Genomic DNA, 13,011 nt, shown 5'->3' with positions numbered 1-13,011 from the left:
CTCCCAGTCCCCCATCCCTCTCTCTCTGTCTCTCTCTGTCTCCCCAGTCCCCATCCTCTCTCTCTCTCTCTCTGACTCCCTCCCCATCCCTCTCTCTCTGTCTCTCTCTGCTTCCCCAGTCCCCATCCCTCTCTCTCTGTCTCTCTCTCTGCTCCCCAGTCCCCATCCCTCTCTCTCTGTCTTCTCTACTCCCCAGTCCCCATCCCTCTCTCTCTGTCTCTCTCTGACTCCCCAGTCCCCATCCCTCTCTCTCTGTCTCTCTCTGCTCCCAGTCCCCATCCCTCTCTCTCTGTCTCTCTCTGTCTCCCCAGTCCCCATCCCTCTCTCTCGTCTCTCTCTGTCTCCCCAGTCCCCATCCCTCTCTCTCTGTCTCTCTCTGACTCCCCAGTCCCCATCCCTTCTCTCTCTGTCTCTCTCTGACATTACTCATTCTATCTGTCCCTGAGATATGATTATGTGTGAACTGGAATTGATGAATGCTGTTTTAATGTGTTGATGCCTGGCACTAGTACTGACCCAAAGAGGTTCAAAAATGTTCATCTCTCACTCCACCTCCCCTCTCTCTCTCCTCCAGGCTCTCCCTCTGCTCCGACCTCTGTCTCCTGGGAGTATGAGAGTGGTGATGGTGGGGTGTCTTTGCGTGGCGCCTCACTGGACATGGGTGGTCGTAGCGAGGTGTGGTATGGGGTGGTGTGTAGATTTGTCCCTCGGCCACCTTCACCGCCCCGGGGGCGTGCTCCTGGTGTGGAGAGGCGGTCACCTTCACCCATCCCAGACTGGCAATCAACAGACCAAGGTCACCCTCAACAACCTGCTCACCAGAGTCACCTACCTTATACAGGTATGACTAATCATGCCATACTACAGTAGACATAACTCCCATGAGTACTAGAGTTAACTATCTCATACAGGTAGAACTAAAACTATAGACACTACATTTCCCCATCACCTACCTCATACAGGTATAAAACTTGTGCATTAGAGTCACCTACCTCATATAGATACTAGATTAAATGTACATCCACTTAGTTAACCTAACCTTGTCTTACGTTTTCCTGCTGTTGATTGACAGGTGCAAGCGGTCAATGATGTCCAGCTCTGAGTCCTTTCCCCCTCAATTCATCAGCAATCAATTTCACTACTAGCCAATCAGGTGAGAGCATGAGTCAGGCTAAAGGGCCCTTCTGCCACTTTTCATCTCCAGCACCAAACCAGTGTCTACATACGTAAAAACAGCGTTTCTATGATTGTGGTTAAAGCTTCTCTGTAACATCACACTGTAGGATTAAAAGTCATTTTCAAATCCTGCAAGAAGTTTCTAGTCTTGCTCCCCACGTCACCGTGAATCTCATAGTGTTTGAAAATCACTTTTTTCGTTGTAACTTTTGATGATGTCATCGGGTAGAACTTTTTAGCGTCATATTTTTTTCAACAAAACGTTAGAAATGCGCCGTTTTCACATATGTTGACACTGGTATTGTACTGGAGATAATGAAAATGCGATTGAAAAGTTGTGAAGTTGCCCTTTAAGGAGAGTGACAAGAGAGTAAAGGAATAAACTTTCAGTTTGTCCATTTTTTTTTGTGTGTGTGTGTGTGTGTGTGTGTGTGTGTGTGTGTGTGTGTGTGTGTGTGTGTGTGTGTGTGTGTGTGTGTGTGTGTGTGTGTGGTGTGTGTGTTGTGTGTGTGTGTGTGTGTGTGTGTGTGTGTGTGTGTGTGTGTGTGTGTACTTCATGTCTGTCTGTGTCTACATCAGTTTCTTTAAGTATGGGTGTCTATCCTCTCTCTTTTCTGCTCTCCATCTTTTCCGGTCCTGCTCTCTGGACTCGATATCCTGTCAGCTCACTTATGCTCAGAAGAGAGATATAGAGAGGAGATATAGAGAGGGACGGGAGAGGAGGGAGAGAGTTTACAGACAGACAGTTTAGACAGACAGTTTATAGACAGACAGTTTATAGACAGACAGAGAGAAACTTGTAACTTTTATTTAGCTATTTTCCTCCTTTTGAAAATAAAGAATTTCTTATAGCCAATTAGATTTGACAAATAACATTTTGAAGCCCCATACGGCAGAGATCTGCTAATAATAATGGTATTATTAGGTTTTTAAACTTCTGTTTGTGTTGCCTTCTGAGTTAGAGAAAGCATTTGGGGTTGTGAAATGACATTAATTCTAATAGATACGACCATTGTAACGACAGAGTCATACTGAACCTGTTCCCAGCCTGGGTGGCACAGCTAAGTCTGGCAGGCAAGTCCACACCACAGATAGAACAATGAGACAGATATTTCAATGGATGTATAAATGTGAAGCATCTGGTTGGCGTTTCTACTCACTACCAAATATGGTGATGAGAGTAAGCCCAGTGGCCGACATTCTGATCATTTTCTCATTGATTAAACATTTGATCTCCATACAGTTATCTGTTTCCAAAACTATAATCTGTAACAAACAGAGTGGACTGCGTTTTTTATACTTTACCCTTTGCCAACATTTCTAAAAATGTTGTTGTTTAGAAGGAGTACAAGGGCTAATTGAGTTATTGCAGACGAGCACTGCATAGTAGGCGTTCCCTAACGGAAATATGCTAATTAATTAATTAATTATATTTATTTAACTAGGCAAGTCAGTTAAGAACAAATTATTATTTACAATGACGGCCTACCAAAAGGCAAAAGACATCCTGCGGGGACGGGGGCCTGGGATTAAAATAAATAAATAACATAAAAATATAGGACAAAACACATCACGACAAGAGAGACAACACAACACTACATAAAGAGAGACCTAAGAAAACAACATAGCAAGGCAGCAACACATGACAACACAGCATGGTAGCATCACAACATGACAACAACATGGTAGCAACACAACATGGTAGCAGCACAAAAATGCTATAACGCTCCAATAGGATCTCACTAGCTTGTGCTTAGCTCTGCCCACCTCCTTGCTTGTTCTTCCCACTATGATTCATTTTCTCCCATTGGAAACGACAGGCTCTGGTCTATCTTGGGTCAGTTATACAAATCTTTGGCCAGACAGCACTCTACAGAGCTGGCTCATTCACTAGTCTGTGTCATGCTGCCCCCATCTGGTCAATACAGAAATTACATGATCTGGCAAGGCCAGCTTATGTTCTCCCTCCTGTTCCTCTTTCTTCCCCCCTCTTTCTTTACAAAACTCATACATCTCTCTCACCATCTCTCTCTCTCCCAGTGCCCTCTCTGGTCCCTAGCCTGCACCAGTTGAGTCGAGCCCCAGACTCCATCACCCTGTCCTGGCCACAGCCTGACAGACCCAATGGAGACANAGTGCCCTCTCTGGTCCCTAGCCTGCACCAGTTGAGTCGAGCCCCAGACTCCATCACCCTGTCCTGGCCACAGCCTGACAGACCCAATGGAGACATACTGGAGTACCAGCTCAGATACTACGACAAGGTATAGGCTACACACACATATATGTAGACACAAGTACATACACCCAGAGGCTGAACCATTCTCCCTCCCTCCCCCTCTCTCCCTCCCTCCCCCTCTCTCCCAGGGTTCAGATGAGGACAGTGCAGTGAGTGTGTTCAGTGAGACCAACACAGTGACTGTCAACTATCTGGCTCCTGGCTCCATCTACGCCTTCCAGATCAGGGCCCGCAACGAGAGGGGCTATGGCCCCTACAGTCATACTATCTACTTCACTACATTGGCCCTGGGTAACTCACACACAAACACACAAATGCATGCACCACACACACACTCACAGTCAATAACACCCTCTAAATCGCTCTCTGCTTCTCACTTTTTCTTTCTCAGAGGGGAGTTCTAAGCAGATCCAGAATCGGCTCCCTCTATTGGTTGGTTCTGTGATGGGCGGGGCAGCCTTCCTCCTGGTCGTTGTGGCGATAGTGGTCGTTTTTGTGTTCCGCAGGTGAGTGGGTCCTTAACTCCTACCCACACATACATGATAATGTCACACTCATGTCACACACACAGTGCAATGTTCTGAAACACTGGTTTGTTGTCTTTACTCAGTAAGAGGAGGGAGAGCCCCTACAGTGACAGACTCCAGAGGTACATCAGCCACAAAGGTGAGTCAGGGTGTATGATGGCTACTATTATCATTCTGTCTGTAATATTCTCTGTCTGTATATTTGGTATATGCTACTTCTATGGTGTTGTTGACATGTTGGTGCAGAGGATGCCTCTGCAGTGTGTTATAGAGGAGAATGGAAGTAGTGACCGTGTCTAATGCCCATTACCATCATAACCCCAAGGGCTTGTGGGAGAAAGAGGGGGAGAGGGGAGGGAAAGACAGAGAAGAAGAGAGAGTGACATCTGTAGAGAGACAGAGAGAAAAAGACATGGGCAATGAAAGGGAGAGGGATAAGGAGGGAGAATCTGTAGAGAGACAGAGAGAAAAAGACATGGGCAATGAAAGGGAGAGGGATAAGGAGGGAGAAAGATGAGGAGAGGAAGAAATACATGTTCTGCTTGTCCAAACGCAGCATGTTTTTATTCAGGGTGACATTATTCCTCTGGGCTCAGTGTTCTGCCATCATGCAGCATGTCACGCAGCATGGCTTGACCCAGACATGTCAAAGTCTAGGGCCAAATACTGTACATCAACACACACACTGTACAGGCCCTATTTTGTAATTGTACTCGTTCACTACAGCCATCCCTGCTCTGTGTGTTCCCTCTGTCAGGGGGGGTGAAGTACTACGTGGACCCTTCCACCTATGAGGACCCCAGTGAGGCGGTCAAGGAGTTTGCCCGTGAGATCGACCCCTCTCACCTCAAGATAGAAGAGGTGATTGGTGCAGGTAGGGGTCCTGGTTTGATRCATGCTTACAGGGATAGTTCTGTAAAAAGCTTGTCAGGTGTTTTCATAGCTCATAAGTTGGGCCAGGAGTCAAGCTGGGTCCAAACTCAACTCATAATATCTCTCTCTCTCTCCCACCATTTCCCCCACCCCCTGCAGCCCAGTTTGGGGAGGTGTCTCGGGGGCGCTACCGCCCCCTGGGTCGTAGGGAGGTGCTGGTGGCGGTGAAGACGCTACGCTGGGGCGTGACAGACAGAGAGAAGGCAGTGTTTATGACCGAGGCGGGGGTGCTGGGTCAGTTTGACCACCCCAACGTGCTGAAGCTGGAAGGGGTGGTCACACAAAGCCCACCAGAGAGGATCATCACTGAGTTCATGGAGAATGGACCACTGGATGCCTTCCTCAGGGTGAGAGCTACAACAGCTACACCATGTTAGACTAAGAACTACAACTCCCAGCCACACCATGTTAGACCAAGAACTACAACTCCCACCTACACCATATTAGACTAAGAACTACACCTCCCATCTACATCATGTTAGCCTAGGAACTACAACTTCCGGCCACACCATGTTAGACTAAGAACTACCACTCTCATCTACATCCTGGTAGACCAAGAACTACAACTCCCATCTACACCATGTTAGACTAAGAACTACTACTCCCATCTACACAGTAACTAACTCCTCAGGGTGAGACTGAGAAAACTGTAGATTATGGTCAGTTAATGTAATATAATGTATCTCTCTCTCTCCATCTCTCTCACCCCCCAGGAGAATGAGGACCAGTTCAGTGTTCTCCAGCTGGTAGGGATGGTGAGGGGTGTTGGGGCTGGGATGAGGTACCTCTCTGAGAGGAACTTTGTCCACCGGGACCTGGCTGCTAGGAACGTGCTGGTCAACTCTAACCTGGTGTGTAAGGTGTCTGACTTTGGGCTGTCGCGCCTCATGAGGGGTCTGGACCARAACATGCCCACCTACACTGCCTCACTGGTACATGCTGCTGGGAAATTGAGTTGCTTCTGTGTTTGTTTAGTGATGATTAGTCTTGTATTTCCACTCTAAAAGACTACTTATGTTAATAGAAGATCATAACATTCACAGTGCTCAACCACTCACCCTTCTCCCTCCTCTCTCAACCACTCATCCCTCTCTCTCCTCTCAGGGCAGTAAGATTCCTGTCAGGTGGACAGCCCCGGAGGCCTTCCAGCATCGCAAGTTCAGCTCAGCTAGTGATGTCTGGAGCTTCGGAGTGCTCATGTGGGAAGTGATGTCATATGGCGAGCGGCCATACTGGGACATGAGCAATCAGGAAGTGAGTTGTGGGAGGGTTAAGCGAGAGCCAAACAGAGACTAAACACACTGACAGCTGAACAGAATGGTTAATCATCTGTAAGTCCCTCTGTACTGATGGGACCTCTCTATATAGGGCAGCTTGTTAACATCCAGATGGTTACTAATACCCTTCCTCCTTCTTTCTCCCTCTCTCCCCCTCTCTCTGCCTCTCTCTCTCTCTCCCCCTCTCGCTCTCTCTCTTCTTGCTCTTCCTCCCTTTGCCTCTCTGTCTCCCTCTCCTTGCCCCTGTCCGCCTTCTTTCTCCCCTCCCCTACCTCCTCTCTCTTCCCTCCCTATAATACAGGTAATGAAGGCGGTAGCAGACCAGTACCGTCTCCCAGCCCCAAATAACTGTCCTCCAGCGCTCCACTCCCTGATGCTGCAGTGTTGGCAGGCTGAGAGGGGCGACCGGCTAGGCTTCGACTCCCTCCTCTCCTCCCTGGACAGGCTCATACGACACCCTGCCTCCCTCAAGGCAGAGCATCCCCGGTGAGACTACACCTCCCATCTGCCTTTTCTTCCATATTTTACACAGCAGACGTAACGGTTCACATTCACAAACAGTGATCTTAGGAGAGCATGTATTATGTTATCATGTAAATGTATTGAATCATTGCTATGTTAGGCCAATCATTTCCAATCTCGATCTTTCCCTCTCCAACTCAAGCTCCACCCAGCCACTGCTGAGTCCCACCCCCACAGACCTGTCGTCAGTGGCGACGGTCAGTGAGTGGCTGACAGCGTTGAGGATGGACAGGTATAAGGACCAGTTTGAGAGGGCACATCTGGACACACTGGACCGAGTCAGCAGGGTAACCATGGAGTGAGTCCTGGGCTTCCATTTCAATATCAATAAAGTTATTTTCATAAAATGCTAATCATGATTTTATAAGCAATGGATACTCTCTCTCTCCTTCTCTCCTTCCCTCAGGGATGTGCAGAACCTGGGGGTGGACCTGTTGGGACACCAGAGGAAGATCACCAATGCAGCCCAGCAGCTCAGAACTCACCTCACCCAGGGCCAGGTGGAGGTCTAGAACCCACCAAGCACCTGAGAGCTTCACAGGAAGTAACAGAGAGGTGCACTATTGGAGCTGTAGTCCAAGGCAAAGCAAGATCTGGGAGGAGAGTTGCTGAGGAGGAACAGGAAGATTTGAAGGGGAAAAGTCTTAAAAAATGTGTTTTATTTCACTTGTTTGCTGTTGTTACCATTCTAACTCTCTTTTTGCCAGTCTCTACTTCTCTCTTCCTCCTCTCTTTCCCTCACTCCTCCCACATTGTCTCACTACTGTCCCTCCCTCTTTCACTCGTGTCACCACCCTCAATAAATGAAAACAGTGAACATTTATTTTTTACCCAAACATAGGGATCTCCCGTCACAAGCAATTGCATAGACAATCAAAAGTGATTTTACTGATTCATGTTGATATCATGAACACTGTTCATGATTATTTGTTAAGCTACATCACATCATATGTACTGAAATCAGAAAATGGCAACCCTTGTTGACTAAACATTAGCCAATGGTTTCTCCCATCGGTCACTAGCCTGGTCACATCTGGGGATTATTCCATTAGACTCAAGAAATGTGGTTGTAGTTTACATCGTGGCAGAATGGAGTCACCCACCATTGAGCAGCACCCTCCTCTGTGTATATTTCACAGTTCACATTCCTTTTTTTATAGATAAAGTCACTGGGTCATTTGAGCATTGTGAATGTGAAATGACTATGTGATCTGATTGCCCATCGAAGTAAGGAAGGCGATGTTATGCTTCGTGAGTATTCTGTGTCTGTTTGTGTTGATGTGTGTATGTTGTATGAGGAGTGTGTGTATGTGTGTGGGGGGGGTGAAGAAATCCCCACCAACTGAGGCGGGTCACCATTCCTTGTCACTCCTCTTTGAACTATCCGTCCGGCTAACAAAATCACAGTTTCCCTGTAACAATAAATCCATAACACTTAGAGTACAATAAAACATATCAACATTTGTAACATGACAATTTAATTCACACAGTAACTTTAATTTAATCCGTCTTCACACCTCCAATGGTGTCCACGCTCCCAGGGTTCTGTGGGAACGTCCCTCCCCGGAGAAAGCCTAAGATAAGGTGTGTTTGACCCCTTTGATAGCCCACAGATGGTCAGCCATCCAAACAGTGTCATAAATTGGAATTTTGTCATCACTCTGGACCTCGGCGCCTACACGTCTCCAGTAATGAGTTTCACCTTCTCTCATTCTTGTGTGTGTGTATGAGTGTGTGTGTGTATGAGTGTATGCACATGAGTAAGTATGTTTATTTGTATGTGTTCACCACTATTCCACTGTTGTGCAAATTTGTAAAATAAAGAATATGATTTTATTTAAATCACTGCATTAAGCCTGTTATGTGTCTGACGCATAAAAACAGTTTAATCACCAGGGGCACTGGCGATTTTAGCATGTCAATCTTGGTGGYGCAAACTCAAAAACAAATTGCCAACAAAGCCACTARACAACACTAAGCAATACATGAATTGCACTATAACAGTGAAAAARGGTGCCCACWAACTGRTGTGGCACTGTTTCTTTTCAGCACCATGCACGGGATCCTTACGACCGTTACACCTGGCTATCAGCGGAGCCTTGTCTGGCAGCGAAACAGTTCATTCAGCCTCATTCACTGCCTTTTTTTAAAACTTCGCTGATATGGCTGACTTGCTTAAACAAATGTGGTTTCTAATGACAATTGAGATGTAGAAACTATGGCATAAGGGAACGGTGAGCGGATCAGGGGCTATTCGTAATTTTGATTAAGACATTAATGAGCGAGCTAAGATGGACGTAGTCAATATAACTATTTGTTCAGCACTTTTAAAACGTACAGCGACAGAATTCAGAACATGGGCCGTTCTTACAGTATTCTCCCTGTACACCAAGTCAGGACCGTAGGATAAATAAATGGGGCATATAAGCAGACAATGAAAACTCTTACAATATTTGAAGACATTTCTCTAAAACAGGCTATAGGCTACATGTGCACCACCAAGTCAGAACAGTAGGCTAAGTTTTGAGGGGGAAAGAGACCAAATTATTAGGGTGAGGCACATAGGCTGCTAACAGCTCACTACACAACATACATTTACTATTACTATCTTATCTACAGTATACATATCTCCCTGGCATATTGCAGCAGCATACAAGACATTTTTGGACTCACTGTTGTGCTGTGCTCACTTGAACAGGAAGGTGATGGCGGTCCTTCTTGTGGGAAAATTTTGTCATGAATCTTTGTCATAAAAGTCTGGCATTTCTATGGATTTATGGTGCTTTCAATACAACTGGGAATTTGGAAAAAACAAGGTCGAATTATGACGTTAGTGATCTTCAGGTCGGAGCTCTAGAAAGAGGCCAGAATTCCCAGTTAGATGACCGCTCAAAATGTGTTTTTTTCCCCCGGAGTTCCCAGTTGTGTTGAACTCACTGAAGTCTGAGATTTCCAAGTTTCCAGTTGTTTTGAACGTGGCAGAAGTCATGCTGGATTGACAGCATGGCCAATGTATTCAATCTTTTCTGGCCCATGGTGTTGCGTGTGAATGTTTGTCCTTTTAAGCTTGGAAAAGAAACGCTTCAACCCAGACTTGGACCACACACCATCTCCACCGAATAGCAGGTAGGGGAGCAAAATAGTGATTTCTTTGCAACGCTTGCAGTTAGCCACTGATTCCTTCCAAACCACTCATTGTTGAATTTGCGATTGTTGAACTTGCTGTGTAACGTTTATGTCCAATGGCCAATGACCACTGATATATTTTATCTATAATTTCTCTTCATATGACAAGGATTGAAAAGGATTTGCCAGTAGACTGTCGACGTGATTCATGACGATGACTGCTTGTCTAGCTTGCTAGCTAAGATTTTGAAAGTATGATGTTGACATGAGTCAGTCCAATCAGTCCAATCAAAGTTACGGTAGATATAATGTGATTTGACATCATTTTATCTGTGGCCAATGACCTTGAGCCTTCTTGGATGGGCACTTCTAATGTAAATCTATGGCAGCACCCAAGGGGCTTGAAATATCTAGCTCTCCCTGTAGATTTCGCAGTGACAGAACACTGAGCCAATCACAGTGCAACTAGAGAAGATTACCAACCCCTGCGCTCTGTATTTTCCGCTAGCTGTCACCACAGAAAGAACTGAGCTAGGCTGAAACACCTGTGTTTTGGAGCTGCCTTACTCAAGAAACCTAAAAAGAGACCATGTTAATATGCAGCTTTATTAACTCAATAAATGTTTTACATTGTTTGCAAACTGATATGCCCCACCTGCCCTGAATGACGGGTTGCCACTGACCAGGGGCCTCAACTATAAACATTGCATATGCACAAAATATGCACAAAACGTGTATGCCAATTTTTACGCAAAAGTTAGCATTTATAAAAACTGAAATTGAGGTGAGAATGTGCTTATCCCCCCGCAAACTTTAGATCATGCGTATGCACAGTTTCTAGTGGTTGAAGTATTTCATTGCAAGAAGGCTAAAATAGCCTAGTAGCCTTGTGCAAATGGTATCATGACTCATGATATGACCCAGATGCAGACACAGAAGGAGACAAAGGTCTGTGAGATGAAGGTTTAATCCTAGACAGATTAAAAGTAGGATGTATATGGAGGGGATGGGGCAACAGAAGACGAACAACAGAGGGGCTAAGGACTTTAGAGATGGGGAATGGACCAATAAAATGGGGGGAAAGCTTAAGAGACTCCACACGGAGGGGCAGATCCGGCGTAGACAGCCATACCCTCTGCCCGAGATGAGAGCCGGGGTCCGAGCTCTCTTCCAGGTACGCCAACAGCGGCGGACGAACAACTGGCCCGAGGGTATGTTGACCTCTTCCTCTTGCTTAGGGAAGAGTGGGGGCTGATATCCCACGGAGCACTCGAAGGGCGAGAGCCCAGTGGCCGGGCAGGGAAGGGTGTTCCGAGCATACTCCACCCACACGAGTTGCTGGCTCCAGGTGGTGGGTTTGGCCGAGATGAGACACCGAAGAGTCGTCTCCAGGTCCTGATTGGCACGCTCCGACTGGCCGTTGGATTGAAGATGAAACCCGGAGGACAGGCTGGCCGACGACCCAATGAGGGTGCAGAACGCCTTCTAGAATCGGGAAGATAACTGAGGACCACGATCGGAGATTATGTCGGTAACTTGGGGAGGGGGATGAAATGGGCGGCTTTAGAAAATGAGTCCACCACTGTAAGGATGGTGGTGTTGCCATCAGATGGAGGGAGACTTGTGACAAAGTCCAGGGATATATGGGACCAGGGGCGATGAGGACCAGGGAGTGGTTGAAGGAGGCCAACCGGAGCTTGCCGCAGAGTCTTATTCTGACCACACACCGTGCATGCGGCGACGAATGTGGAGATGTCAGAAACCATAGTGGTCCACCAAAAGCGTTGTCGGAAGAAGGCCAGGGTTTGGCGGGAGCCGGGATGGCAGGTTAGCTTAGAGGAATGAGCCCTCTCCAGGACCGGGGACCGAGTCGAATCTGAGATGAACATCCGGTTACCCGGGCCCCCCCCTGACCAGGCCCTCAATACCCCAGACTAGTGTAGCTGCTAGACAGGAGGTAGGGAGGATGGTCTCATAGTCAGATGGTGTGGCAGCGGGAACTGTACAGGAGAGAGAGAGCGTCAGGCTTCACATTCTTGGACCCTGGGCGGTAGGAGATGGTAAAATGAAATTGTGTGAATAACAGAGCCAAACGGCCTGCCTAGAGTTGAGGCGCTTGGTGGCGGTGTTGAGGTATTTTAAATTCTTATGTTTGGTCCACACCAAGAATGGATGTTCCGCCCCTTCAATTCAGTGCCCCCACTCCTCCAACATCATCTTGACCGCCAGAAGTTCCCGATTTCCTACGTCATAGTTCCTCTAAGCGAGATTGGGACAATGGGACAGGAAGGCACAGGGATGCAGCTTTTGGTCCCGGGCAGACCGCTGGGACAGGATGGCCCCCACTCCAACGTCAGAAGCGTCGACCTCTACCACAAACTGACGGGACGGGTCCGAATGAATGATGGTGAACCAATGCTTCAGATCCGAAAACACCCGGTCAGCAGCTGGGGATCACGTGAACGGAACCTTGGGAGAGGTGAGAGCAGAGATGGGGGGAGGGGCCAGGGTGCTGTAGTCCCGAATGGTGTCCATGGAAATGGAGAGGGGTTTTGTGGAGATCCCCAGCTCCGACACCAGGGCAGTTTCCATAAAACTCTCGTCAGCCCCAGAGTCCAGGAGCATCCGGACTCTGGTGCTCTTACAACCTATGTGTTGTGATAATTGTGTTGTTTCCTCTATAAACTGGTAGATCATATGCCTTGCAACCGTGATATATAGGCCTAAGGCCGAGACAGTAAGAAGACACAGTGGCAGAATAAATTCAACCACACCATTGTTTCATCACAAAACCGGAGAGCAACATCTGTCCGGTGAAGTCCACAAAGCATATTGCATGTAACAGACATGACCTACAGCATTGTCGCAAGTTAATGTTTCCAACGTTTTCGGACTGCTAATCAACTATTGATTTAGACACACGAAGAGTTATCTCAAGTAAAGAAAACAGTAGCTGCCTCCACTATACCAGCACCATTTCAACCTAAACATCTCAACATCATCAAATTACCTATGCTTAGTCTAATACAGTAACAACTAAAAGATACCAAAAACAAATTAGTCCAATCAATGTAAGCTAAAGGTGATGTGGCTGTCCATGGTACTGATTTCTGTGTGTGTGTGTGTTTTATTTATTTATTTTTTATTTATACTTTATTTTACCAGGTAAGTTGACTGAGAACACATTCTCATTTGCAGCAACGACCTGGGGAAT

General features: G+C 46.8%; 1 protein-coding gene and 1 long non-coding RNA gene across 2 annotated transcripts in view; both read left to right on the top strand.

Annotated features, from left to right (window-relative positions):
* Window positions 1-8,513, top strand: part of ephb6 (eph receptor B6) — a 23,609-nt gene extending 15,096 nt beyond the window's left edge. Inside the window, 11 exon segments of the mRNA XM_070437367.1 lie at window positions 3,313-3,437; window positions 3,541-3,703; window positions 3,804-3,918; window positions 4,023-4,078; window positions 4,697-4,813; window positions 4,972-5,219; window positions 5,586-5,804; window positions 5,977-6,126; window positions 6,451-6,635; window positions 6,814-6,969; window positions 7,078-8,513. Coding sequence (XP_070293468.1) covers window positions 3,313-3,437; window positions 3,541-3,703; window positions 3,804-3,918; window positions 4,023-4,078; window positions 4,697-4,813; window positions 4,972-5,219; window positions 5,586-5,804; window positions 5,977-6,126; window positions 6,451-6,635; window positions 6,814-6,969; window positions 7,078-7,183 — 1,640 coding nt within the window. The 3' untranslated portion in view covers window positions 7,184-8,513.
* Window positions 745-3,302, top strand: LOC139023706 (uncharacterized). The gene is made up of 3 exons (XR_011474842.1): window positions 745-841; window positions 1,073-1,153; window positions 3,217-3,302. It is a non-coding gene; the product is annotated as an uncharacterized lncRNA (long non-coding RNA).
* Window positions 8,514-13,011: the final 4,498 nt, after the last annotated feature.

This window comes from Salvelinus sp. IW2-2015, linkage group LG35 (genome assembly GCF_002910315.2).
Source record: "Salvelinus sp. IW2-2015 linkage group LG35, ASM291031v2, whole genome shotgun sequence".
Lineage (NCBI taxonomy): Eukaryota > Metazoa > Chordata > Actinopteri > Salmoniformes > Salmonidae > Salvelinus > Salvelinus sp. IW2-2015.
Note: the sequence above shows the minus strand (reverse complement) of the source record. Positions and strands in the feature narration are given on the sequence as shown.